This window comes from Somniosus microcephalus, chromosome 11, assembly GCF_052327205.1.
Source record: "Somniosus microcephalus isolate GS21.2 chromosome 11, FLI_Smic_1.0, whole genome shotgun sequence".
In the NCBI taxonomy this organism is placed as follows: Eukaryota; Metazoa; Chordata; class Chondrichthyes; order Squaliformes; family Somniosidae; genus Somniosus; species Somniosus microcephalus.
Window position 1 is genome coordinate 189,405,514 of NC_140997.1, and position 27,334 is coordinate 189,432,847.

General features: G+C 44.9%; 1 protein-coding gene across 3 annotated transcripts in view; it reads left to right on the forward strand.

Moving 5' to 3' along the window:
* The window catches only part of fhit (fragile histidine triad diadenosine triphosphatase), a 1,230,589-nt gene that overhangs the window by 325,153 nt on the left and 878,102 nt on the right, over positions 1-27,334 (forward strand). For all 3 annotated transcript variants that reach the window (XM_086001534.1, XM_086001536.1, XM_086001535.1), the window contains one exon: positions 26,517-26,647. In XM_086001534.1, the coding sequence (XP_085857660.1) occupies positions 26,542-26,647 (106 nt within the window). In that variant the 5' untranslated portion in view covers positions 26,517-26,541. The remainder of the gene's footprint in view (positions 1-26,516; positions 26,648-27,334) is intronic.

Consider the following 27,334-nt stretch of genomic DNA (forward strand, 5'->3'; position numbering starts at 1 on the left):
CCCCCTTTACACTGTTTCTGTCCCAGTCTATATATTAGGATAATTGAAGTCCCCCATTATCACTAATCTGTAGTTCTTGTATCTTTCTGTAATTTGCTCCTCTATCTTCTTCCCACTATTTGGTGGTCTATAGTATACACACAGTAGCGTAATAGCTCCTCTATTGTTCCTTAATTCTAACCAAGTAGATTCTGTCTTTGACCCCTCAACTATATCATCCCTCTCCAGTGCTATAATAGTTTCTTTGTTTAACACTGCCACCCCTCCCCTCCTTTTCTTCCTTCCCTATCTTTCCTGAATACCTTGTAGCCAGGAATATTAAGTTCTCAATCCTCCCTTTCTTTGAACCAGGTCTCTGTTATTGCTACCATATCACACTCCCATGTAGTGACTTGTGCCTGCAGCTCACCAACCTTATTCACTATGCTGCATGCATTTACGCACATGCACTCCAAGCTCATGTTAGACTGCCTCGCATTTGCCCCCTGTTTGATTGCACCTATTTTTGAACTGTTATTTACTCTAATGCTATTTGTCTCTCCCAGTCTTCTGTGCACCTTGTTTCTCCGCTCTAACGTTTCATTCTGTTGCCCAACCCCCTCCCAAATTAGTTTAAACCCTCCCCTACAGATTGCTCAAGTTGGGTCTAACTAAATTAATCTTCAACTAGTTTATTCATTCTTTGCTAAGATGAAATTCTCTGGTTGAGCATAGCCATGGCTGTTCTCCTTAAAATCGATGTTTACAAGCTGCCTTTTGACAGTTGTTAGTTTGTGTGCCATATTATAAAACAATCATTTAACCTTATGACTGTAATGGAAGTAGACAACCTCTCCCTGGACTTGCTCAAAGTAAGAGGGAAGCAAACTAATATGTTTCCACTCACTTGTCCTGAATAATGTCTGTAAATTGATCTCAGAAACATTGTGGCATTAAAAGTGGATGGCAGATCAGGACAGGATTGCAACATTCCCCAGCAGACAGCTTTCATTTTCCCTGTACTAGTATTTTTCAGTTCTCAATTTATCAGAGAGATTGGCCATCACGCTGAATGTCTGCAGCTTTCAGAATAGATAGTGGCAGCCGTGCTCAGTCACAAAATGAACAATGCTAGAATTTTCGTTGGTATAGAATAAAGCCAACCCCTATCAATTCCCATTTCTCACATAACCTGATGCTTTTAACACTTTGTAATGACATTTCTTTTTATTTCAGTGAAGAATGGGCATTGATATTATGTAGAGCACAACAGAAAAATTACAGTGTAAGGTCCTAAGGATTATTGGAGGACGATAAATAGCCTGTTATAATTTTTCATATAGCCATAGAGAGCATTCTTTCCTATAAAATGTCCTTGTACTTTAAATTTTTGCCAGTTACAAGAACAGTGCTTTTAATATTTGATGTATTTATTCTTACCGTCCATACATATTGCAACACTTGCTATATTACAGCTCTTGGTTGGACGATTTGTTCTCTGAGACATAGCTGTATTAAATCAATAACTGGTTTGGAAAGGAGGCCGGTTTCAGCGGTTCACCTTGATAGAATCGACCTTGGAACCAATTGGGACACACGTTTTAAAATCAAGGTTTCTATGTTACATCAGTTCATGTTACTATCTGGTAATGAAACAGGAGAATTACAACTGTAGTATCTTAGAAAGTACTTCATACTTTTCATGTGGATTGTACCATCACTGAGGTGCAATTTTATTGCCATTACTTTAGAGTGAGGAAAAAGAATTCATACAACTTTAATATCTTAGAAAGTATTTTATACTTTTCATGTGAATTGTGTCATCACTGAGGTGTAATTTTATTGGCATTATAGTAAACTCTTTCTTATCCGGTACCCATGGGACCAGGATGGTGCCGGTTGATGAAAAATTCTCGATAACAGAGAGGTACACCTATCGAGGCAATTTTTAACACAAACAAAAATAAAAAATCAAGAAATGTACTGTATAATTGGGTACTCACCTACAGAATGTTCCGTTAAATGTATGGTAGAATCGGCAAGATTACCGGTTAGAGGTGTTTTTGTCTTGAGATATATCTATTTTGCCGGTTATTAAAGTACAGGTAGACTATCCTTTATCCGAACTTCCGAAAACCTCTAAAAACTGAAAGTTTTTTCGTTCAGCGTAAGTCGTGCGCACGACCCCGACCCCCCCCCCCGACAAATTTCCCAGTCTTATAAAATACCTTCTGAAATCCGAAATTTTCCGAAAACCGAAACACGGCTGGTCCCGAGGTTTTCGGATAAAGGATAGTCTACCTGTATTCCGGATGATAAAGTGTAATTTAAACAAGAGTTTACTGTACTTACTTTAGAGCAAGGAGAACGATTCATACTTTTTAAAAGTAATTTTATTTGTATTTTTAACATAATTATCATCATACTTTCCTCTCTTGAAGGTAACAACTCACATTTGACTATTGTTTAGCCTTCTGATATGTCATACTACCTAATCAACTCTGAGAGCAACCACATTGAGCCCAGCACTGGCCACAAAAGACCTCCATAAGCATGTGCAGAAGAAATTGCTGGACAGTGATCAAAGGCAGGAACCTTTGCTCATTTTACTCTTTCAAGCTATCATATCTTTTTTGAATGCCACCCTCTTACCTGAAGTTGGATGGTGAGGTACATCATCTTGTGCCAATATGTGTCTCGTGCTGTTAAATAGAAGATAGGAGCAGGAGTAGGCCATTCGGCCCCTCGAGCCTGCTCTGCCATTCAATGCAATCATGGCTGATCATCCAAATTCAGTACCCGGTCCCTGCTTTCTCCCCATATCCCTTGATCCCTTTAGCCTTAAGAAATATATCCAACTCCTTCTTGAATATATTTAATGAATTGGCCTCTACTGCCTTCTGTGGTAGAGAATTCCACAGGTTCACCACTCTCTGGGTGAAGAAATTCCTCCTCATTTCTGTCCTAAATGGCCTACCCCTTATCCTTAGACTGTGACCCCTGGTTCTGGACTCCCCGACCATCGGGAACATCCTTCCTGCATCTAGTCTGTCCAGTCCTGTCAGAATGTTATAAGTTTCAATGAGATCCCCTCTCATTCTTCTAAACTCCATCGAGTACAAGCCCAATCGACCCAATCTCTCCTCGTACATCATTCCTGCCATCCCAGGTATCAGCCTGGTGAATCTTCGCTGCACTCCCTCCATGGCAAGAACATCCTTCCTCAGATAAGGCGACCAAAACTGCACACAATACTCAAGATGTGGTCTCACCAAGGCCCTGTACAACTGCAGCAAGACATCCGTGTTCCTGTACTCAAACCCTCTCGCTACGAAGGCCAACATACCATTTGCCTTCTTAACCGCCTGCTGCACCTGCATGCTTACCTTCAGCGACTGGTACACAAAGATGCCCAGGTCTCGTTGCACTTCCCCTTCTCCCAATCTGTTGCCATTCAGATAATAATCTGCCTTCCTGTTTTTGCCACCAAAGTGGATAACCTCACATTTATCCACGTTATATTGCATCTGCCATGCTTTTGCCCAATCACCCAACCTGTCCAAATCATCCTGGAGTTTCTCGGCATCCTCCTCACCACACACACGCCCACTCAGCTTTGTGTCGTCTGCAAATTTGGAGATATTACATCTAGTTCCCTTGTCTAGATCATAAATATATATTGTGAATAGCTGGGGTCCAAGGACCAACACCTGCGGTACTCCACTAGTCACTGCCTGCCACTCGGAAAAAGACCCGTTTATTCCAACTCTTTGCTTTCTGTCTGCCAACCAGTTCTCTATCCAAGTCAATACCTTGCCCCCAATCCCATGTGCCTTAACTTTACACGCTGATCTTTTATGCGGGACCTTATTGAAAGTCTTCTGAAAGTCCAAATACACCACATCCACTGGTTCTCCCTTATCTATTTTACCAGTTACATCCTCAAAAAATTCCAGTAGATTAGTCAAGCACGATTTACCTTTTGTAAATCCATGTTGACTTTGTCCGACCCTGTCACTGTTTTCCAAGTGCTCTGCTATTACATCTTTTATAATGGACTCTAGCATTTTCCCCACTACCGATGTCAGGCTTACCGGTCTGTAATTCCCTGTTTTCTCTCTACCACCTTTTTTGAATAGTGGGGTAACATTAGCTACCCTCCAATCCATGGGTACTGTTCCAGATTCCATCGAATGTTGGAAGATGATCAGCAATGCATCTACTATTTCTAGGGCTACTTCCTTAAGTACCCTAGGATGTAGATTATCAGGCCCTGGGGATTTATCGGCCTTCAATCCCATCAATTTCCCTAACAACAGATTTCTTTCAGTTCCTCCCTTTCATCAGACCCTAAGTTCCCCGACATCTCTGGGAGGTTATTTGTGTCCTCCTTTGTGAAGACAGAACCAAAATATGTATTTAATTGGTCAGCCATTTCTTTGTTCCACAGTATAAATTCCCCTGATTCTGACTGCAAGGGACCTGCGCTTGACTTCACAAATCTTTTTCACTTCACATATCTATAAAAGCTTTTACAGTCAGTTTTTAGGTTCCCTGCAAGCTTACTCTCATATTCTATTTTCCCCGTCTTAATTAATCCCTTTGTCCTCCTTTGTATGCTAAACTGCTCCCAATCCTCAGGTTCACTGCTTTTTCTGGCCAATTTATATGTCCTCTCCTTGGATCTTACGCTATCCCTAATTTCCCTTGTTAGCCATGGTTGAGTCACGTTTTTTTTATTTTCATGCCAAACTGGGATGAACAAATTCTGTAGTTCATCCATGCGGTCTTTGAATGTTTGCCATTGCCTATCCACTGTCAACCCTTTGAGTGACATTCCCCAATCAATCCCACCCAACTCGCGCCTCAGACCATCGTAGTTTCCTTTATTTAAATTCAGGACCCTAGTCTCTGAGTCAAATACTTCATTCTCCATCTTAATGAAGACTGTTGACAATGCAAGTTTGATTGGCATTCCTTTTCTCTTCATATCATCCAGTCATCTTTTCCTTGGTTTTCCTCTTGGCCTTTTATGTTTTAGTGTGATTATTTTGCTTAGCTGTCTTTTTAAGCCTTTACTCAGTGGTCGTACTTTCGCATGAGTTCAAGCCCCCACTCCAGTGACCTCCGCACATAATCTGGCACATCAGTATAGCACTGACGAAATGCCGTATTTCAGATGAGACATTAAACCAAGTCCTTTCAGGTGGACGTAAAAGATCGCAAGGCTCTATTCAAAGAAGAGCAGAAGAGTTATCTTATGTTTTGGCCATCATTTATCCCTCAACCAAAACACATGGGCCTAGAAATTGGGTTGGGGCGCCAAAGTGGCGCAAAAGTCAGTTTCAGTGCACCTCGAGGGAGACGGGGCGAGGCTCGAGGCGCTCCACGTCCCTCTTAGGGCGCTGAAACTGAAAATCGCAGCGCAACGTGCCGCAGCGCCACATGCTGCGGCACGGCACGCTGCGGTACTGCAGGCCTTCCTCCCACTGTTAAGGGGGAGGTGCCTGCAACAGCGCGATCCCCGAACGCGAGTGCCGGCAAATGAGCCCGGCACCAAGGAGACGTGCCGGGCTCTCGGGAAACAGCCGGCAATGCCGCGGGGGGGGGGGGGGGGGTGGTTAGGAGGCCGGGGACGGAGGTGCTGGCAGGCGGCCACCGAAAAAGCGGCCGCCCCGCACCTCCACCTTAACTTGCGCCGCTGCCGGCACAGTAAGGCCCCGTGAACCGGGCGCGGGTAGCGAGCGGCGCAACTGCAGCATTCGCTACCAAATATCGCGAACGGGGCACGAATGGGGCGCTGCACACACCGATGACGTCATCGGTGGCGGCGCAGCGCAAATGCCTAACGCCACCATTAGCGCCCCGACTGAATATCGCCGGAGACGCAGCCAGTGGCACGACAGCCACTGACTGCCTCTTTAGGCGCTAACAGGTGGCGCTACTCACCCAATTTCTCCCCCATGATCTGTTCAACTATTTAACTGTTGTTGTGGGACCTTGCTGTGTGCAAATTAGTTGTACCGTTTCCTATATTACAACAGTGGCTACACTTCAGGAAGTACTTAATTGGTTGTAAAGTGCTTTGGGACGTCCTGAGTTTGTGAAAGGCGCTATATAAATGTCCTTGCTTCCTACTTTCCCTCCAGCTAAATGTCCAAAGGATTTCCATTTCTTTATTTTCCTGAGCTCATTCTTCTGGTTCTTTGTGTTTCAAGCAACTATTCAATACTTTTTTTGTAGTCCTTATGACTCTGCGGTATTTTCAATATCCCCACATCTCAAAGGCTTGTAGCATTACTATGTCCTTTTCTTTGTTCAAGCTTTGTATCCTTAGAAAGCTACTGGCCATATTGTAGTTTTTTGCAGTCTCTTTATCCTTCCAGAATTGCAGTTAGCAGAATCTGCTGACTTGATTGATCGCCTCTTGCTTCATTTGTATGTCCATTCCTGTTGACTTTTGCTGCTTAACATCAGTTTTGTCTTCTTGAATTTCAGCTGAGAGTTTCTAAAAGCATCTTTTGTGACTGGTCTTTCCAGTAATCCCTGTAGTTTTCTCTTGTCTTTAGCTATGAATATAAAATTGTCTGTACACTTCAGATTATTAAACATTTGGGGGGAATAATTCAGTATTGCCCTGTTTGGGGCGCGATTATCAGCCAGGCTCAAAGTTCCGCGCCTGGCACTAATTATCGCCTCCGACTGAAAACTTGGCTTTTATCGCCCCTGAAGGTGATTGGAGCGCTAAATCAGGCGCTGCACACCTGTCTTAAGGCGCAAAGGTCGAGGAGCGAGGCGCTAACTCAGAGGGCGGGCGCAGCGCAGGTGATGTCAGTTAGCGATGAAACACAAACACACTGGCGCCGGACAGTTCTTAAAGGGGAGGGTCAATCTTGCTCTCCAGCCACACCCTGTTCATTGAAGCCTTGAATCTCGGCCTGGAGAGGCCTGTGACTACATTTTCCAGCCAAGGACTATGGAGAGGGTGAGAGAACAAGCTCAGCACTTCAGCGAGCGGGCCTTGGAGGCTCTGGAGTGCAGAAGATCTATACTCTACCCTGAGAGTGGCAGGAGGCCTTTGCCGTGCGACTACAGAAGAGTGTGGAGGGAGGTGGCTCAGCACGTCTCCTCCAGGAGCATGGTTCCCAGGACCCATACTCAATGTCGCAAAAAGCTCAACAAACTCACTCGTTTCGTCAGGGTGAGTGGCTTTTTGTCAATACCTCTCCATCTCAACCTCACTCGATGGCCAGAGGGTCTTAAAACCCCAATGCCCAACACACATCCAACACCGATGGCCCTCTCATGAAACACGTACGCACATTCCACACTTTGCATACAGTAAGGGCTATTCAACTATGGGAGGCACATCAGGCAAGACCATGGCTGCATACATTAAGGGCTATTCAATTATGGGAGGCACATTAGCCAAGACCATGGCTGTATATTTACTCAGACGCCGTCCTTTTTCTTGCAGGCCAAGCTATCTCATAATAGGAGACAGCAGCAACGGACGGGTGGAGGGTGGACTCAGCTGCAACCCCTCAGCGATCTTGAGGCGCGCGTCCACAGGATTGTGGCAAGCCAGGTGATCGGTCCCGTCGCCCCTGGAGAGGCCGACCCCGTTCGGGACAGCAATGGTAAAGTCATCCGCTTTCTCTCCTCTCTCATTCCACTTGTCCCTCACAGCACCTGCCTTTGACACTTTCAATCGAACTTACTAAATCCCTGCACTCCTTCCTCCCTTACTGTCCTCATGCTAAAGCCACTCTTGTACCTCCCTGCTTTCAGATTGTGATTCACCAGGTGAGGAGACGGGTCCTGAAGCTGCCAGTGGGAGCGAAGCTGCAGGCGAGGAGGAAGAGGAAGCCGGAGCATCAGCGCCACCCTCTCCCGAGGAAGCCCATGCCCACACTGGGAACACGTCTTCCCTGGAGGGGAGCAGGGGGGAAGGGTCTGATGAGGGTGAAGCTCCGGGATCCAGCGGGCTGCAGCAACGCGATGTGGCTAGGGAAGTTCGGGGGCCTTCTCCCTGGATGGAGAGTAGGCCAGTGAGTCCTTCTGCACTGGACGCAGAGGAGGAGCGGCTCATCGCTGAAATGAACACCCAGGCAGTGGACATGCACACTCAGCTCATGGGTGCAGTGGGAAGGGTGCCCGAATGCATTGATGCACTGGCAAGGAGTGTGGAGCATTTCGCTGTAGCATAGGCGGATGCCACGCTAAAGCTTAGTGCTGCAATTCAGTCACTGGCTGCCATGATCCCATCTCAGACTGCTCTCATGCAGACTCAGATTGAGGCTGTCATTGTCGCTGGTTTGGACACATTTCCCCGGGGCTCTCGCAGCGCCGCAGCAGGCCAGCAACCTGTGCTCCAGCAGATTGCTCCGGATGCTGATGTGCTGCCCCGTGGGAGTGCCAGTGTGTCAGTCGAGCAGGGAGTTGCTGTTGTCTCTCAAGATGACAGCATTCCTGCTGCCACCACTGTCACTTCCCCATTACACTTGCCACCGCCTGTAGCCCAGACTGCTGCCGCCCATGCAGAGTTGGTGCAGTCTGCAGCTGGGCCCTGCAGGCCCAGAGCTGGTCGAGGCCATCCTTCAAGGGCATCTGCAGTCTCAGGTTCTGACAATCAGCAGCCTTCCAGCAGCCTTGCTGCAGCCACTGGGGTCCCATTACGGAGGAGCAGAAGGGTGGGAAGGGGGGAAGTGCGCAAGGGAAGGAGATCACCCTCGAAGGGCAAAAAGTAGGAGGTGTGATGAAATGTTGGTCAATTTTTTATTAAAGGCCGAGGTTCGTGTTCAAACTTTTGTTTAGTGTTTTGGACATTATCTCCAGGTTGTGAGAACCAGTTATGTTAATGAATGATTTTTTGTGTTTGTTTCTATTAGTTTGTCATGAAGAAATGAGACACGCAGATTTGGCCTTTGGAATCATTGCTGCCTTGGCCGGCTTAGGGGCTGCGGGTTGGTTTCATTCATGTTGTTCTCCATGCCAGAAGCCATTTCCTCAGTAGGGGCCTAGAAGCGGCTTGTTATCAGCCATTGACGGACGGCCCTTGCAGTTTCAACATTGTGAGCCTCCCTCCCACCTTGGTGCTGCTGCTGATCATCCTCCTCCTCTTCCTCCTCCTCCTCCTCCGGTGGTGCTCCAAGGCTTGGTGGCATTGGCTGGGTCCTGAGGATTGCCAGGTCATGCAGCACACAACTATGAAGAGGGAGACTTGCTCAGGCGAGTACTGCAGGACTCCTCCTGAGTGGTCCAGATGATGTTCCTGGTGGCGAGATGGCTCTCGTACCGCAGCTCAGCAGGGGTGTTGGGGTTACGGAGCGGTGTCATCAGCTAGGTGCACAGTGGATAACCCTTGTCCCCGAGGAGCCAACCACTTGGCTGATGCGGTGCCTGGAAAAGGTCTGGCACACCAGTCTGGCGCAGGATGAAAGCATCGTCACTGCTGCCAGGATAGCGGGCATTGACTGCGACTATCAGCTGTCTGTGGTCACAGACCAACTGGACGTTTAAGGAGTGGAACTCCTTGCAGTTTCGGAAAACCTGCATTCTCATGCGGTCCCCGCAATGCCACATGCATGCAGTCAATGGCGCCCTGCACCATAGGGAAGCCCGCTATCCTCGCAAAGCCCAATGCGCGTTCATAATGTTTGGCCCGGGTCATCGGGAAAGAGATGTACTGGCGTCTCCTTTTATAGAGGGCATTTGTGACCTGACGGATACAGCAATGGACCGCGAACTGGGAGTTATTGGCGATGTCCCCAGTAGCTGCTTGAAAGGAGCTGGTGGCATAAAAGTTCAGAGCCACTGTGACCTTCACTGCCACCGACAGAGACATCCTGGTCCTCAGTAGAGGCTGCGGATCTGGTTGCAGCAGGTGGCAGAGCTCAGTGACCACCTCCTTGCTGAAGCGTAGTCTGCGCAAACACTGCTCCTCAGACAAATTAATGTAGGAGAATTGTTCCCGGAATACCCTGGGATGGTAAGGTCTCCTGTACAGAGGCCTGTTGGCCCTCCTCCGTCTGGCCATGATTGCCACTCTCTGCATCTCTGTTGCCTCCGATTCTGCAGGCGCAGGACAACACCCCGAATCAGTGCAGCCTCCATAGTCCCTAGGTAATCGAAGTAATGAAGGTCAAATCCAAAAGTACCTGCAAAGTGATGCTCAGTAGGCAAAACGACTTCACACAGCATTGACTCTATGCAGAAGTCTCTCCTCTCTCTCAGAATCTCTCTCTCTGTCAGAATGAGTGGTGCAAAAATGTCTGCCACAGAAAAAGCCAGGAAGAGGCTGCCTTTAAATAGTGTCCCCCTCCCCAGCCCTTCACCGACTGGGAAACATTCCAGTCTCCCTGCCGTTGCTTGCGCCAGGTGGAAAGGAGGGGGGCGCCACTCAATATCCGGTCCGGGGCGCCACAAGGGTGGTGCACGCTCGACTGATGTCAAGATCTGCGGGCGCAGGAGATCAGGGTGATGGTGTTTAGCGTTGCCGCAAAATGTCTGGTCAATTTCGCGAGCGGCGCAGACATCAGCGCGCCCGGGTGCTAGTTGCTTTGCGTCCTCTTAAGGCACCAATGGGAGGTGCAAACCAACTGAATTTTTCCCCCATGATTTCCAATTTTCAATTTGTATGTCGTCTTTATTTCTTAAGAACGCTGAACAAGTAGTGGAGAAAATCCATCCTTAATGAACAATTTTCTCCAACCTGAATTCGGAGAGTCCATTTTGGTGTGTCGCTGGTGTACTTTGTTGTAGAGGTTCTTAATAAGTCCTGCAATGCTTTAGGAAAATCCCATCTCATGAATTGCCTCGCATATTCCAGGTATGCTGCATCCAGCTCTAGCGCCCCCACTACCACATAAGCTCAAGTTGGGTGACACAAACAGACCAGAAAGCATACCCGAGGCCTTCATGAGCTGAATTTTTTTTTTTAAGTCTAACCTTTTCAGCTTTACCAGAAAGTTTGAAATAATAAATTAATTAAAAAATACAGATGTCTAGTTGTTTACAGAGAAGCATCTCCAAAGTATAATAATGGTTAAGGTGCATTTAGATATCAACGAGGGACCTGAACTCATTTGTAATTCATTTCTGACCATCTGTTCTTTTGTATAATATAAATAAAGGGAGACTATTTTCCCCTTTTGTTTTCCTTCATGAAAAATGTATGTCATTGCACGAGGGTGAGCTGACTACACGAATGAGGAGACTGTAATGAAGAACAATAATTGTGTGGTGTCACAGGTATAAAAAATCACAAAGAATGTCTGTCAGAGAGCCAGAATGGGCAAGACAACAATCTAGATTCTCTAACACTAGAGTGTGCAGCTCTCAGGAAAAAAACAGATTAAGCGTTCTCTTATATGACTAAAGAGAAGCAATGATATTAGATGTTTTCATTTATTACGTGAAACCAAAAGAGTTGTGTTTTCTTCGTGACTCCAAGTCTTTATTACTTAATTGTAAGTTAGATACGTGACTGAACAGTTTGTTACTTTTAATTAATTATTGTTTCATTGAGAGTGATGTCTGTCATCATCTATCTTAACAGAGGCAGCAATTTGATTTGTTGCAATTGGTTTGGTGCAAAGACATATTTTTAACTTTAAAGCTAAAGATTAAGCTTTTTCCTTGTGCTCCGGTGCACTACCCTTAAGATTTTAATGTTAGTTAAGAGCTAGTAGGACAAGCGGCTCTTCACTAACAAAAATTTCACTGATTTCCAATGTTAGCAAGCAGAGTTCTGTACACGTGTCTAAATGTGGCTTCACATATCTCTGATTTTCCATGATTTGAGAGTGGTGTGAGTGGGTAGTATAACTTTGTGGTTTTATTTTGAGCTACTGTTGAACATGTACAGGTGAAAATTGATTGATGAATTATAACTGCACATTACTGTATTCTCCACCACTCTTCAGTTTTTGGGGCAGAATTTCTTTCATTTTACCAGGATGAATATTAAAATCAGGCATTTAGAGATTTGGTTGTTAGACTCATCTCATTACCCTCCTCCTAAGTTTTTGTAGATATCTACCCTAATTTTCCTCAGGATTTTACCTTTATATGGTGCCTCTTTTCATAGGCTGAATGAGGGACGGCTAGTCCTTCACACCTGATTTTTAAAACTTATTTGGCCACCTTCTATTTCTGATATCGTTTAACAAACTTAACAAATTGGCCGGATTTTTTACCTGGAGACTCAGTGGGAGTGGGGGGAGGGTGGTAGAGCGCGGGAAACCCGGAAGTCCGGGTTTCGCCGCACGCTGTGGAGTTTTAACGTGCATGTGATGTCACGGACAGATTCCCCGCCCGGAAGTCAACCTGATTGACAAGCAAGTTTCTGTCGGGCGGGGAATGCTGGACAAGAGACTGCAGCCCCAGGTAGGTGCGAGCCCCAACCCCGGGAGGGGCGGGGGTTTTATGGGGGCGGGTGGGGGAGCTTGGGGGACCGGGACGAAGCACTCGTGTTCCTTGCAGCCCACAAGGATTGCTCCCCAAGATGGTCCTCGCCTTGTTGCAGCTGTCTGGATTTCCGAGGCCTGTGAACCCCAACCAACCACAGTTAAGCCTGTAAAGCAGGTTAAATCCGAGGCTTCCAGCCTCATCATCTTTAAAGTGCCAACCCGCCTCCAAGGAGTGGATTGGCTGCCCGACTCCATCTCGCCTCCGTTAAAACTGGAAGTGGGTGGGTTGGGATTCAGATTTTTAACACTCACCTCCCACCCGACCCCAACCCACCCGTTTTTGGGATCAAAATTCTCCCCAAAGTATTTGTTATATTTTTAAAAATCTTATATATAGACATACTGTTTTCATTGAACAACATTATTGGTATATTGACGAAAAGTGTTTTAATGTGAAGTGTTGAAAAAGGTATTTTATAATCAATGTGGCAGCTCACTGTAAGAGTAAAATGTAACCTGCATCACAGTTCTAGTGTTTTTGTTTGACATTCTATCATTACCTACAGTCTAACGGATTGTGTTGCGTCTTCTGGTAATTGAAAATTAGCTGGATGTTATTTTAAGAAAAATTTAATTGCACTTGAACAGTAAAGAAAGTTACTGGCGTGTCATTTCTACCATTTTGCCATTTGCTTTTCATTGTTATCCATACGTCTATAGAAGGCAAATGCTGAATAAAAAGCAAATCCAAGGGCAGCTGTGTACAGATTCATCTTCTGTGGGTCAAAACCCCCCTTCAAAACTACAAAACAAATGTTTGTTAAATACATGGAACAAGATGAATAATTCTAGTACTATCATGAATGCTGAAATACTTAGTTTAATTGATTTTTTTAAATTAAAGATGCCTGCTGACTCTAAGAACCAAAATCCCCCAGAATAGGCGATGTTGCTGACTTTAAGGGGTTAATGGCCAAGAGCTTTAAAGAGCAGATTGCTCTTGTTTCCTTAATGACATCGCTTGTCTATTGTGGAAACATTATGTGGTGTCTTATGTTCAGAAACCATTTGCAGCACTTCAACAAATGTCTCTTCTAAGCTATCAGATGGCATGAAATATTATTTAACTTTATCTGGGAAAGGCAACAATTGGGAATTCCCAGAAAGGATGGCACCAGTGCCTCAACAGGTTAAAACAAGGCTTTTGATTCAATATTTCATTTTGTATTAATTTGGAGATTGAGTCAGAAGGAGAGACTATACCCCTGATTTTAACTTGGGGCGTGAATCGGGTGGATGGGTTCGGGCCTCATCTGCATGACTCCAATCAGTTGCCCGCTCGAAACTAAGCAGCAGCTGGCTAGCAGGTGGGAGCAGAATGTCAAGTGGTAGGTGGCTACCGCTGAGGACTGCAGAAAGGGTGGGACAGGGGAAGGGGTTTTGGGAGGGCCTTGCGTTTGGGAAAGGAGGAGAATCAGGGGCAGGGGAGGCCAAAACTTTCCTTGTAGTGCCCGGAAGAGCACTCCTGCTCCTCCTGGCCCCACAAAGAAAAAGATTTACAAAATAAAAATTCAGCAGTTTGGGCCACTTCTTGCCCCAACTCCCCTTCCAACTCGGTATACCTGGTGGGAAAGCTGCCACTTTCCAGCCAAGGCCACTGATTAAGATAACAGTTATATATTCAAGAAGGAGTTAGATCTATTTCTTAAGGCTAAAGGGATCAAGGGATATGGGGGGAAAGCAGGGACAGGGTACTGAATTTGGATGAACAGCCATGATCTCATTAAATGGCAGAACAGGCTTGAGGGGCTGAATGACCTACTCCTGCTCCTATCTTCTATGTTTCTATGTTAACTATGTATGCAACCTCAGAAGGATATAGATCGGTTAATAGTTTGGGCAGATTTCACAAGAAATTTAATGCAGAGAAATGTGAGGGGATACAGTTTGGGAGGAAGAATCAGGAGAGAAAATGCACATTAAATGTTAAAACTTGAAAAAGAGGAGAAGTTCTAAGACTTAGAGGTTCCGATGCATAAATCTTTAAAATAGAGTACATTGAAAAGGCTGTAAAAGATGTATAGGTAATCCTCAGTTTTATAAATAGGTTCATAAGAGTACAAAAGAAAAAATGTAATGATATACTTGATCAGGCTGTAGTTAGAATATTTTGCCCAATTTTGGGCACCTTACCTGAAGACAGATATATATCAAAGCTATGGAGAGGGTGCAGAAGAGATTTACTAAGATAACACCAGGGATGAGAGGGTCTAGTAATGAGGACAGACTAGAAAAAAATAGGGTTCTTTTTATCAGAACAAAGATTAAGAAGAATTCTGATGGAGGTGCTCAGAATGATGGAGGGTTTTGATAAGGTGAATAGGGAAAATTATTTCCACTGGTCAGTGAGTCACTAACTTTCAGACCTAAGTTAAAGATCATCACCAAACTAATGGAGAGAGTGGTGATGATTTTTTTCATACAGAAGGTTAATAGGACATGGAAGATTGTAAGAACGTCGGGATCGATACCCCAACAAACATATTCATCAAAGACACGAGATAAATCCTTAACCCTTCCACATTAACTCTGTCATGAACCTTATCATGACTCATGAAGTAACACTGGGTGGCCAGCTGGTGGCGCCGTCCAAGGAGTATAACAACTCGGGCGTGGGCCCAGTTTGCTCAGGATGTTTCTGTAACCAGGAACTAGTGATGTAACTAGAAATCTCATGGTTTTGAAACAGTTGATTAAAGCCTTGTTTTATACTCAAACCAAGCGCTCAGAAGTCTTTTTACATCAATTTAATCAACTGGACCTGCTCCACGCTCTGAGTGGTCTTGGGAACAGACGGCTACGACTCAAACCGTAGAAGGGAACTCGGACGAAGTAATCGATTCATCATGGACAAACTACTCAGACCCGCCCGTCTTGACCTGGACCCGAATTCACCTACAACTGCTAAGGTATGGAAACACTGGTATCGTACCTTCAGCAACTTCTTCAGGGTGTGTGGTGAAAATGTTCCTGATAAATTAGAGATACTTGCCAATTATGTATCTCCTCTTGTGTTTGACTATATCGAAGACTGTGTCGACTAATATTACAGCGACTATATGTTAAGGCCCCAAATGAAATTTTTGCTCAGCATCTACTGGCCACAACTCGACAACAACCCGGGGAATCACTTGACAAATTCCTTCAAAAGCTTCGCAGGCTCAGCAAGGATTGTAATCTTAAAGCTGTCACAGCTGAACAGTACCAGGAGGAGTTAATTCGTGATTCTTTTATTAATGGAATTGCGTCTCCCTTCATACACCAGCGTCTGTTGGAGAATAAAACCCTCGAGTTACAGGCTGCCTATGACCAGGTTCTCTGGACTTAGCAAAGAGGAATGCAGACACCTATCTTTTGCCACGTGCACGGGCTGCTGCTATCACTTTTAGTGACTCCTTCGATAGGCCTCAGGCGGAAGCCCTCACTGATGATGACCCTGCCCTAGTGGCATCTTGGCAATCTGGAAGGAAGTGTTTCTTCTGTGGAGGTGCATTCCACTATAGGAAATTTTGTCCTGCTTGTAATGCAACCTGCAATCACTGCAGTAAGAAAGGTCACTTTTCTAAGGTATACCAGTCAAGAGCCTCTGTTAGTAAGAGGCCACTTTTCTAAGGTATACCGGTCGAGAGCCCCTGTTAGTTTTGCAGCTACTGTCTATAAAACTGCTCCTCCCCCAAGAGCCACGACTAAGGTTACAGCTGCAATCTATAAAACTGCTCCTCCCCCAAGAACCACTACTAAGGTTACAGCTGTCAATGGTAAAACTGCCCCTCCTCCCATCACAGCTGTTTTTCCCCAAAGTCTGTCCCATGCAGCCACGAAGGTTTTGGTAAATGGACACATTTTGAGTGCACTAATTGACTCATGCAGCTCTGACAGCTTCATTAGTGAGCGGGCTGTCAGTAAGTTAAAACTGCGTATTTACCCCTCGGACAGGGAAATTTCAATGGCTCTGACGACACTGACCACTAACTCTTCCGGTTTTTGTCTTGTCGACCTTATTCTCAATGGCCGCACTTATTTCTCCACCCAGCTCGGGGTGCTCAAAAACCTATGCAGTGATGTGCTCCTGGGACAGGATTTCCAGAAACAACACAAAAGACTCACTTTCGAGTTTGGAGGGTCAAAGCCGGAGCTTACTATTTCCAAAGTACCGTTTTGTGAACTTTCGACGGCTTTGCTCGACGAGCCCTCCTTGTTTGGCAATCTTTTCCCCCGATGTAAGCCCATAGTCACTAAATCATGACGTTTCAGCCAAGATGATCGATCCTTTATCGAGGCAGAAATCTCTCGCCTTCTAGCTGGCGGTATCATTGAGCCATGTTCATCTTCCTGGCAGGCTCAAGTCGTCGTTGTTAAAAATCCTCTGAAGCAACACAAGAAATGTCTTTGCATTGATTACTCGCAAACTATTAACCAGTATACCGACCTGGATGCCTACCCACTACCACGCATCGATGACATGGTCAATAACCTTGCCAACTACAAGGTATTTTCAACTTTTGATTTAAAGAGCGCATACCATAAAGTACCGTTAAAGGACTCTGACAAAAAGTATACGGCCTTTCAGGCCAATGGTCGGCTTTATCAGTTTTGTCGCCTTCCATTTGGGGTCACCAATGGGGTGGCCGTCTTTCAATGGGCAATGGATAGCCTAGTCAAACAGGAGAACTTAACGGACACTTTTCCATATCGGGATAATATCACCTGGTCATCTGGTCATGATCAGAAGGAGCATGATGCCAACCTCCAGAAATTTCTTGACGTTCTCCGTCGTCGCAACTTAACCTTAAATGAGTCCAAATCTGTGAAATCAGTACCATCAGTCAACATCCTTGGCTACTGGGTGGGCAACGGTGTCATCAAACCGGATCTGGAGCGACTTCATCTGCTTCAGGAGCTCCCTCCCGCTTCGAATCTCGGCTCTCTTCGTCAGGCACTCGGCATGTTCGCCTATTATGCGAAGTGGTTACCCCACTTCTCCAACAAGATCCAGCCCCTGCTTCATGCAGTCATTTCCGTTGTAGGCAACGGCTATTTCAGCTTTCAACCTCCTCAAGCGACAACTGGAAAAAGCCACGCTTCGTTCCATCGATGAAAATCTCCCTTTCGTGGTCGAGTGCGATGCATCGGATGTGGCGATCTCGTCTACCTTGAGTCAAGGTGGTCGACCCGTTGCATTTCTGTCCAGAACTTTGCAGGGTAGCGAGCTCCATTATCCTCCTGTCGAGAAGGAGGCTACGGCTATCATCGAAGCAGTACGTAAATGGAGTCATTTTCTCGCTCGTCGCCATTTCACGCTTATAACCGATCAGCGCTCCGTGGCCTTTATGCTGGATAACCGGAAACGCACTAAGATCAAGAATAACAAAATACAACTCTGGAGGATGGAATTGGCCGCCTTTGGCTACACCATACATTATCGACCCGGCAAAGAGAATGTGGCCCCGGATGCCCTCACGCATGCATTCTGCTCTTCTATGTCAACTTCGAGTCTTGTGGACCTTCATACTGACTTATGCCATCCTGGCGTTACCCGTATGTTGCACTTTGTGCGATCTAATTATCTCCCTTTTTCTACGGAAGATGTGAAAAGAACTTGCTCCACCTGTAGAATTTGTGTGGAATTAAAACCGCAATTCTTCCGTCCATTGGATGGCTCGCTCATACACGCTATGTAGCTTATGCAGCGACTCAGCATTGACTTTAAAGGGCCATTGCCTTCCTCAACGCGAAATACCTACTTACTTACTATGGTGGACAAATATTCATGCTTTCCCTTTGCTTTGCCCTGTCCCAATATGCTTACTTCCACAGTGATCAAATACCTTGATCAGGTCTTTTCCCTTTGCGGTACGGCCAATTTCATCCACTCTGATCGGGGTGCCTGCTTCATGTCAAGCGAACTCAAAAGTTATCTTTCCCAACGGGGAATCACCACAAGCAAAACAACACCGTATCGTCCCATCGGTAACGGACAGGTTGAGAGATACAACGCTATCATTTGGAACGCTGTTCGTCTTGCACTGAGATCAAGCAACCTACCAGACCAGCAGTGGGAAACTATGCTCCCTGACGCGTTGCATTCCATCAGGTCTCTTCTTTCTACGTCCACCAATGTCACTCCTCACAAGCGATTCTTCAGGTTCCAGCATCGCTCCACTCATGGGATGTCCCTACCGTTATGGTTGGCAACTCCCGGCCCCGTGCTGCTCCGAAGATTCGTCCGATCTTCCAAAAACGATCCCCACGTCGACGAGGTGGAACTAACGGACGTTAATCCCACTTGCGTGCACGTGCAGTACCCTGATGGCCGGGAGTCCACCGTTTCACTCCGAGATCTGCTCCCTGTCCAACCAGTCCCACGGTCTCAACTGGTGGAGGAACCCATGGTAATGATTCAGACGCTCTGCGCTCCTTTGAGGATGACGCCCTGCCTGGGATTTCAAGGGATCTGCCAGCTACTCCACCAGATCAACTCGGGGAGCTGAGCGCTTCCCATGGGATAGCCACCTGAAGACAGGATGCCGGTCAATCCCCGGCTACCAACCAAGATGATGCCAGCTCTGCGCCTGTGGGGACCCGCACCCGCAGTCACGATCTCCCCAGTCTTCCGCAGGTCGATCAAGGCGACACGGGCCCCGTTGATCTACCAGTACGGACCAAGCGACCCAGGGACCAAGACACGGTCCGAGGAGACGTGCCTTCCAGCCACAAACGAAGATCTAAAAGACTGCACCTATTCGTGGTCCGCCTAATCCACCAGAAGGAAGTCATCGGACTTCCAGAACTTTCAGGCAGGAAGGATGCCAGTGGCGCCGTCCAAGGAGTATAAATACTCGGGCATGGGCCCAGCTTGCTCAGGATGTTTCTGGAACTAGTGATGTAACTAGAAATCTCATGGTTTTGAAACAGTTGATAAAAGCCTTGTTTTATATTCAAACCAAGCGTTCAGTAGTCTTTTTACATCAAACTCCTCATCAAGGAACCTTGTCTTTGCCGAACAGCTAATGATACCTAAATTTGGCTTGCCAAACTGTCTTGCATCAACCAGTTTGGATTATGCTGGCATTTACATTTCAACCTTCCATCAGGATCTGTACAAACTTCTGAGTGAATGAATTAAACCTTTGCCAATTATCAACAAAGTCATGAACTATCAATCTTTATTAACCTTAGGTTCATAGTTAGCAGCATTGAAACTTAAAGGGGGAGAAACTGGTATTGCGCCAGTTCCCGTCGAGAAGTACGTCTGGAATGTGCGCTTGAAGACAGAGGCCCCGGGGCTCGCTTCATATTGGGGCTCAGTCTTCATTTTCATAATACCAGCGAACTGCGGATACCAATTGGGTGTCCAGTTTTGCAGCTTGTTGGTCAGGGCGTTCCCACAATTAGGCAGCTGGGACACCGAGCTGGCCCACAGCTGGAGATGAGGAAAATGTGAAGTGAGCTGGCAGCGCTACACAGTATTTTTTGGACCTCTGACACAGCACTGACACAGCCCGAATCAAAAGTCACAAATGATGTATCCCAGACTGTTAAGAGAAGAAATAACAGAGGCTCTGACCATCATTTTCCAAGCCTCTCGGGCTGCAGGTGTGGAGGACTGCTAACGTGGTACCATTGTTTAAAAAGGGAGAAAGGGATAGACCGAGTAATTACAGGCCAGTCAGCCTAACCTCGGTGGTGGGAAAATTATTGGAGGAACAGGATAAATCTTCATTTAGAAAGACACGGATTAATCAGGGACAGTCAGCATGGATTTGTTAAGGGAAGATTGTGTCTGACTAACTTGATTGAATTTTTTGAGGAGGTAAAAGGAGGGTCGATGAGGGTAGTGCGTTTGATGTAGTCTATATGGATTTTAGCAAGGCTTTTGATAAGGCCCCGCATGGCAGACTGGTCATGAAAGTAAAAGCCCATGGGATCCAAGGCAAAGTGGCAAGTTGGATCCAAAATTGGCTCAGAGGCAGGAAACAGGTAATGGTCGAAGGGAGTTTTTGTGACTGGAAGGCTGTTTCCAGTGGGGTTCTGCAGGGCTCAGTACTGGGTCCTTTGCTTTTTGTGGTATATATCAATGATTTGGACTTGAATGTAGGAAGTATGATTAAGAAGTTTGCAGATGATACCAAAAATTGGCCGTGTGGTTGATCAGAAGAAAGCTGCAGACTGCAGGAAGATATCAGTGGGCTGGTCAGGTGGGCAGAACAGTGGCAAATGGAATTCAATCTGGAGAAGCGTGAGGGAATACATTTGGGGAGGGCTAACCAGGCAAGGGAATACACTATAAATGGTAGGACACTGAGAAGTGCAGAAGATCAGAGGGACCTTGGAGTGCATGTCCACAGATCCCTGAAGGTAGCAAGACAGGTAGATAAGGTGGTTAAAAAGGCATACGGGATACTTGCCTTTATTAGCCGAGGCATAGAATATAAGAGCAGGGAGGTTATGCTTGAACTGTATAAAACAGTTAGGTCGCAGCTAGAAACTGCGTGCAGTTCTGGTCACTACATTACAGGAAGGATGTGATTGCACGAGAGGGGATGCAGAGGAGATTTATGAGCTTGTTGCCTGGGCTGGGGAATTTTAGCTATGAGGAAGGATTGGATAGGCTGGGATTGTTTTCTTTGGAACAGAGGAGGCTGAGGGGAGACCTAATTGAGCGGCCTAGATAGAGTGGATAGGAAGGACCTATTTCCCTTAGCAGCAGGATCAATAACCAGGGGGCATAGATTTAAAGTAATTGGTTGGAGGTTTAGAGGAGATTTGAGGAGAATGTTTTTCACCCAGAGGGTGGTGGGGGTCTGGAACTCACTGCCTGAAAGGGTGGTAGAGGCAGAAACCCTCATCACATTTAAGAAGTACTTGGATATGCACTTGAAGTGCCGTAACCTACAAGGCTATGGACCAAGTGCTGGAAAGTAGGATTAGGGTGGATAGCTCTTTGTCGGCCGGCACGGACAAGATGGGCTGAATGGCCGCCTCCTGTGCTGTAAATTTCTATGATTCTATGACATCCTCTGTCACTCTGACCGTGGTGAACTATGCTCACCGTTCTCGCCCTCTCTGTAGCTTTTCGCACAGTCGACAACGACATCCTCCTCTAATGCCTCTCCTCCGTTGTGCAGCTGAGCGGGACTGCCCTCACCTGCCTCCACTCTTGCATGCTCAGTTGTAGCCAGAGAATCTCTTGCATAGGCTCATTTTCCCACCTGCATTATTACCACCATTGTTAGAGGTGTTAGCTGAAGTGGAGTATAATTTTGCAGCAATATTTTAATATTTTTCTGCTCAATCTGTTGCTGGAGTAAATTTGGTCTGAAAATCTGAATGTAGTTAAAGTTGGGCATAATTTTGCTCTACCTCATGCCTTTATTGGCGTCACACACATTCATTTTTTTTGGTTGCCCTTAGAAATTTCTCTTCTTTTCTTGAGGTTCATGCATGCTAGCAACCTGACAGTACCTTGAGCAAGTGGCTGTTGCTTAATTGTGATCTAGATGGTGCTTGTTCAGTTTATTTAACTGAAAGGGATATCTATTATCAGGCCTGACCCTGAACATATTCTCATCTCTCATCAACACATTCATCCTTTTTAACTGGATAGTGATGAGGAGCAGTAACTCGGGCTGATTTCCACTCCCTTTTTGTTAGAAATGTAACAGATTTTTAAGCAAGTGTAGGGGCAGGGAAAGGGACTGGGGGGGGGGCGCGGGGGGGGGGGGAGGGAAGAGCAAAAGGGAAGGTCTGTGATAGGGTGGAAGGCGGGAGTGATTAAAAGACAAAAGGGATGATGGTGCAAGGCAGAAAGAGATGGTAATGGGACAAGTTAAGAAACAAAAGATGGCTCTAGATGAGATGTATTTAAAAATAAATACATCTCTAACTTTTTCAAGTTCTAACGAAGGGTCATCGACCTGAAACGTTAACTCTGTTTCTCTCTCTACAGATGCTGCCTGACCTGCTGAGTATTTCCAGCATTTTCCGTTTTTATTTAAGATTACCAGCATCTGCAGTATTTTTCTTTTGTAACCAGTGATTAAGTTGTGTGTATAGTTATTTATTCTTGAGCATTGAGTGATGTTGTGCAGGAGAAGTTAAGTTTTGACACAATTGACACTTGACACTTACATCAGGTTTCCCTTTAAAACACATTGTGAGGTCGAGTTGATTGACTAATGATCCTCTAGGTGCAAGGAACAGACTTGCCTGTCCTCTGTTTCCCATTGTCTGTGAAAATTCTGTCTGTAAACCTATATATGTAAATGTCAGTGTTTATCCGCTATAACAGTACACACATTGAAGCATTAAGAGGGCTGCTATTGTTAGCTGTTAAATAATTTTCTTGAACTTTTAAGTTTTCTCTTTAATGATTATTGAATTGATGAGATCAGAGAATGAAGAATGTTGCATGTGACCCTGGGAACAATAAAAGGAATCTCATGAACATCTATTAAAAGAAGATTATTAGAGGAAAAAATTGCTGGGTTTGAACCCTTATTTCCCAGAAATGGCCAGTAATATGGCTTTCATTCCGCCGGAAAATTAGAGGAAAAAGCTAGTGATCTTGGTTGAACAACAACAACTTGTATTTATATATCGGCTTTAATGCAGTAAAATGACCCAGGCACTTCACAGGAGCGATCATCAAACAAAATTTGACACTGAACCACATAAGGAGAGGGGGGGGGGGGCGCGGGGGGGGGAGGGAAGAGCAAAAGGGAAGGTCTGTGATAGGGTGGAAGGCAGGAGTGATTAAAAGACAAAAGGGATGATGGTAGGTTTTAAGGAGCATTTTAATGGAGAAGAAAGAGGAGAGGTTTAGGGAGGGAACTCCAGAGCTTAGGGCCCAGACTGAAGGCACGGCCGCCAATGGTGGAGCGAAGATAATCAGGGATGCTGAAGACCCCAGAATTGGAGGAGCACAGAGATCTCGGAGGGTTGTAGGGCTGGAGGATGTTACAGAGATAGGGAGGGGCAAAGCCATAGAGTGATTTGAAAAGTAAGAGGAGAATTTTAAAATTGAGATGTTGCTGGACTGGGAGCCAATGTAGGTCAGCGAGCACAGGAGTGATGGGTGCAAGGTGGGAGGCCAGCTAGGAGTGCATTGGAATAGTCAAGTCTAGAGGTAACAAAGGCATGGATGAGGGTTTAAGCAGCAGATGAGCTGAGGGCAGGGGATGAGACTGGCGATGTTATGGAGGTGGAAGTCGGCGGTCTTGGACTGACGTTTAGAACCAGCCACAGTGTGCAAGATTGTGTACAGATCTTGGGTACCTCTGTTCTGTATCTTTCTTATTAAGCTCAGTGTTAAACTTTTCAGAAAAGGGATAATTGACAAAAATTTATCAAAAAACTTTATCAGCTTCTTGATTTCTATAAAATGTCAATATTTAGTATTTTCAAGTAGCGTGCTTTTTTCTGGAGTGAAATTCCTGTCCTTTTCTCATGCTCTACTGTTCCTTACGCGCATGGATGATGAATTCCTGAAAATGCCTGAGTGGAAATGCCTGAGTCTTATGGTGCAAACCAACATGTCAAACCACAAAGCATTGTTTAGGATATTAATAATGTTTGATAGAACTCTATAAACCTCCTGATCTAAAAAGACTACTGAGCACTTGGTTTGAGTATAAAACAAGGCTTTAATCAACTGTTTCAAAACCATGAGATTTCTAGTTACATCACTAGTTCCTGGTTACAGAAACATCCTGAGCAAGCTGGGCCCACGGCTGGGTATTTATACTCCTTGGACGGCGCCACCAGCTGGCCGCCCAGTGTTACTTCATGAGTCATGATAAGATTCATGACACCTTCCATTCGATTTGTTTATAAATAGAAATGTATTTTTTTTCAAATCTCTAAGAAATAAAGCTTTATACAAATTCAGGATTGAAATGTTGACTGGATAATTTGTTACAGCTAGTGCGGATGTCAGACAACTAAAAAGAATATCAAGAAAATAAACTACATTAATCATTTGTTATTTTCTTGCCAAATTGTTAAATATTTGACTATTAGCTTGACTGTAAAATATCTCCTTGGATTCAGTTTGCATGAAAGAAATGTGTGCAAATATTTACTGAAAATGCCAATGATTATGGATTGGTGTTTCCAACAGCCACGGGCAACTAGTGCATATTTAATAGACTGATTAGGAAACACTGCATGTTTTTTGAATCAAGAACACTAAATAAAAATAATTATGAAGTTTATTGGATGTATTTTTGCAGAGTTAAGGATCTGTTTTGAAGCTGCTGTTAGTACCATGCCATTGGCACTACTTAGTGCAACAAGCAAAGTGAGTTATTTTATATCGATGTGTTCTGCAGTTTCAGATAATATTAGTTCATTAAATGACATGGCACACTTCAGGGCAATGCACGGTTTTTAATAGCAGCAACAGAAAATTCTAGATCCTCTTGTTCCTATAGGGAAAGTCCTTCCTCTGAAAATTCCATCTTCTCAAAAGATCTGCTTTGAGTGATTTTTTTTGGCTAACTCTACCTGAAATATGATCATTACAAAAACTTTTCTAACAGCCAGGAAAGAAAGTAAATTAAGAATTTTTATGCTTTTAGCATTAACCTTAATATTTTCTTCCCAAGTATTACAGGGTACAGTTGCTACACCATTATTTTAAAAAACAATTAGTCAAACAAGTTTTAATGCAATTGTCCCATGCATCATTAAAATGGAAAAGACTAGCCTGTAGTCTATAATTTAGGATTTAACCCTTATAATCTCTGAAAATAAGTACAAAGTTGTGAAACTTCTGACAGTATGTCAGGTGCACAATCAGAACAAACACTCCTTAATCTTATATGTGATTGCAGGAAATTCCAGATGGGTGGTCCCAAATTTCCTCACTAACTGTAGTGAGCGTAGTTGTGGAACAATGGCAGTTTCAGTGCCTTCATTTGGGTTCGGATTCATTTGCGCCAATTTCCACTGCATTTTAAGCGTGTTGTAATTTCCAGTTTGGCTTGATGGGACTGTTTTCTTTGCCCGCCCATTCATAGGGTCCTTTAAGTAACCAGTTGACCACCTGTGGCGGTGCACATAGGCGCATAGATGTTACTCGTCCAGAGTTGATTTTTGTTTCTCAGTGGGAGGGATTGCAAGGGCACAGGGTCCATTTTCTTCGCAGTAGGGGGCATTGCCAAATGCTGGAGGAGGTTAGTGATTGTTTTCTCAGTGGGGGGTAGGTCAAGTTTTCTTCTCGGGGAGGGGAGAGGGCCAGTTTCTTCTGGGTGATGGTGGGGGCTGGAAGATGCCTGAGTTACTTGTTAGGGATGGGAGGGAGAAGGTGTGGGGTGTGGCCAGAGAGTTGGGGTGGAGGTGGGTGTGGGTTGGTGAGTTGCTTATATGTGGATTGGGGAGGCTACATTTCACCAGGGTGGGGGATGATAGGTTTATTCAGAATGGAATACAGAGTTTGCACAATTGTGAAGATTTGTTTCAATTTATGCGTGGTTTGCTTCAGGGAGATTTAAATACAGTTACCCTCCTAAAGAGTACTTGCACTTCTGATTTCCATTTTTCCCAAATATTGCCACTGTGACCCTGAGGGCTTGTATATCTTTGACACCTTATTCAGAATTAAACTGAGGATTGGGTTTCAGAACTCATCAACTGAGAGGGGTTATTGAAAATGTTATGATTTGAAGCTACTTCTGACTGACAGAAGTAGATTAGAGAGTACAGTGGGGCTGTCCTATAATGTTCGTACAGACCCACTGTGCTTAAATGGTCGTATGATGGGACCCTCACACCACCACCTACAGGTGCAGTACCAAAGGCCTCGGGCCAATCTCCCTCAATTACTTGCTTTCTCAACTCCACACACCAGATCAGGTACTTTCAGTTAGGAGGATGTTGACAATGTAAGTGAGGAAGTGGCACTGCTTGATTCACAGAGCACAAGGGAGCAGGAGGAATGGGGAGTGATTTTAATTCAGGCAGGATCTAGCAAGTTAACATTTTTTCAGCTGGTGCAGAGAATTATGACAGGAAAAACATGTTATTTACCATGTCTTCCATATTGTGCTTTTTTTTTACAAGGCTCTGGATTGGTGTGAAACATAGAATGGCTACTTTCAGATTTGGACAACATATCATCAAGTCCTCTGTGATTTTCCTACAAACGGAACTGTCTTTTGCATTCGTGAATCGAAAACCAGTGGTCCCTGGACGTATCCTTTTAAATCACAGCTTTAACTTGTTGCTCTTCCCAGTAACAGGTGCCTCGTGATGGCTCAGTCGTTGATGAATCTAGACCAGGTAAGCTGTTGCCTTAAATGGCTGGATAGTAGAGAAAAACAAAGCCTCATACTCCAGTCATTGGAATTGTTTATGTCTTAGTAATGTGGTAGAACTTTGGAACATACTGCCTAGCAACATCTTCAGTTGATGCACAAATTCAGAACAAATGCCATGAAAGGAAACAGGAGATGAATTTAAACTGCATACAGTATTAAAACTTATGTGTTCAACAAAAAATAATAATTTTCTCCTCTTGACCAACCTTTCTGAATGGGATTAGCAAGGTGAGTCAGTCTTTTTCAACACAATCCCATGAAAAATCTTTCCTCAAGTTTATTCACTTTTTTTTAGGTGCTCCCATTTTTCCCTTGTCTGTTGTTGGTGCCAATTTAGGTTCTTATCAAAACCCACAACTGTCATTTGTCTACTGTAATATCTCACTTCCTTTGCTTTGGTATGAACAGTATCTAAGCTTTAGTTCTGATATAATTGTTGATCTTAATGATTTGTGGCCACTGGCTCTCAAGTGTTGTGATAGCTTCTTTCCATTTATAGTTCATGCTGCCACTCCACAAAGTAAAACAGGTCTAATCGTAATTTGCTGCAGCAGATTATTC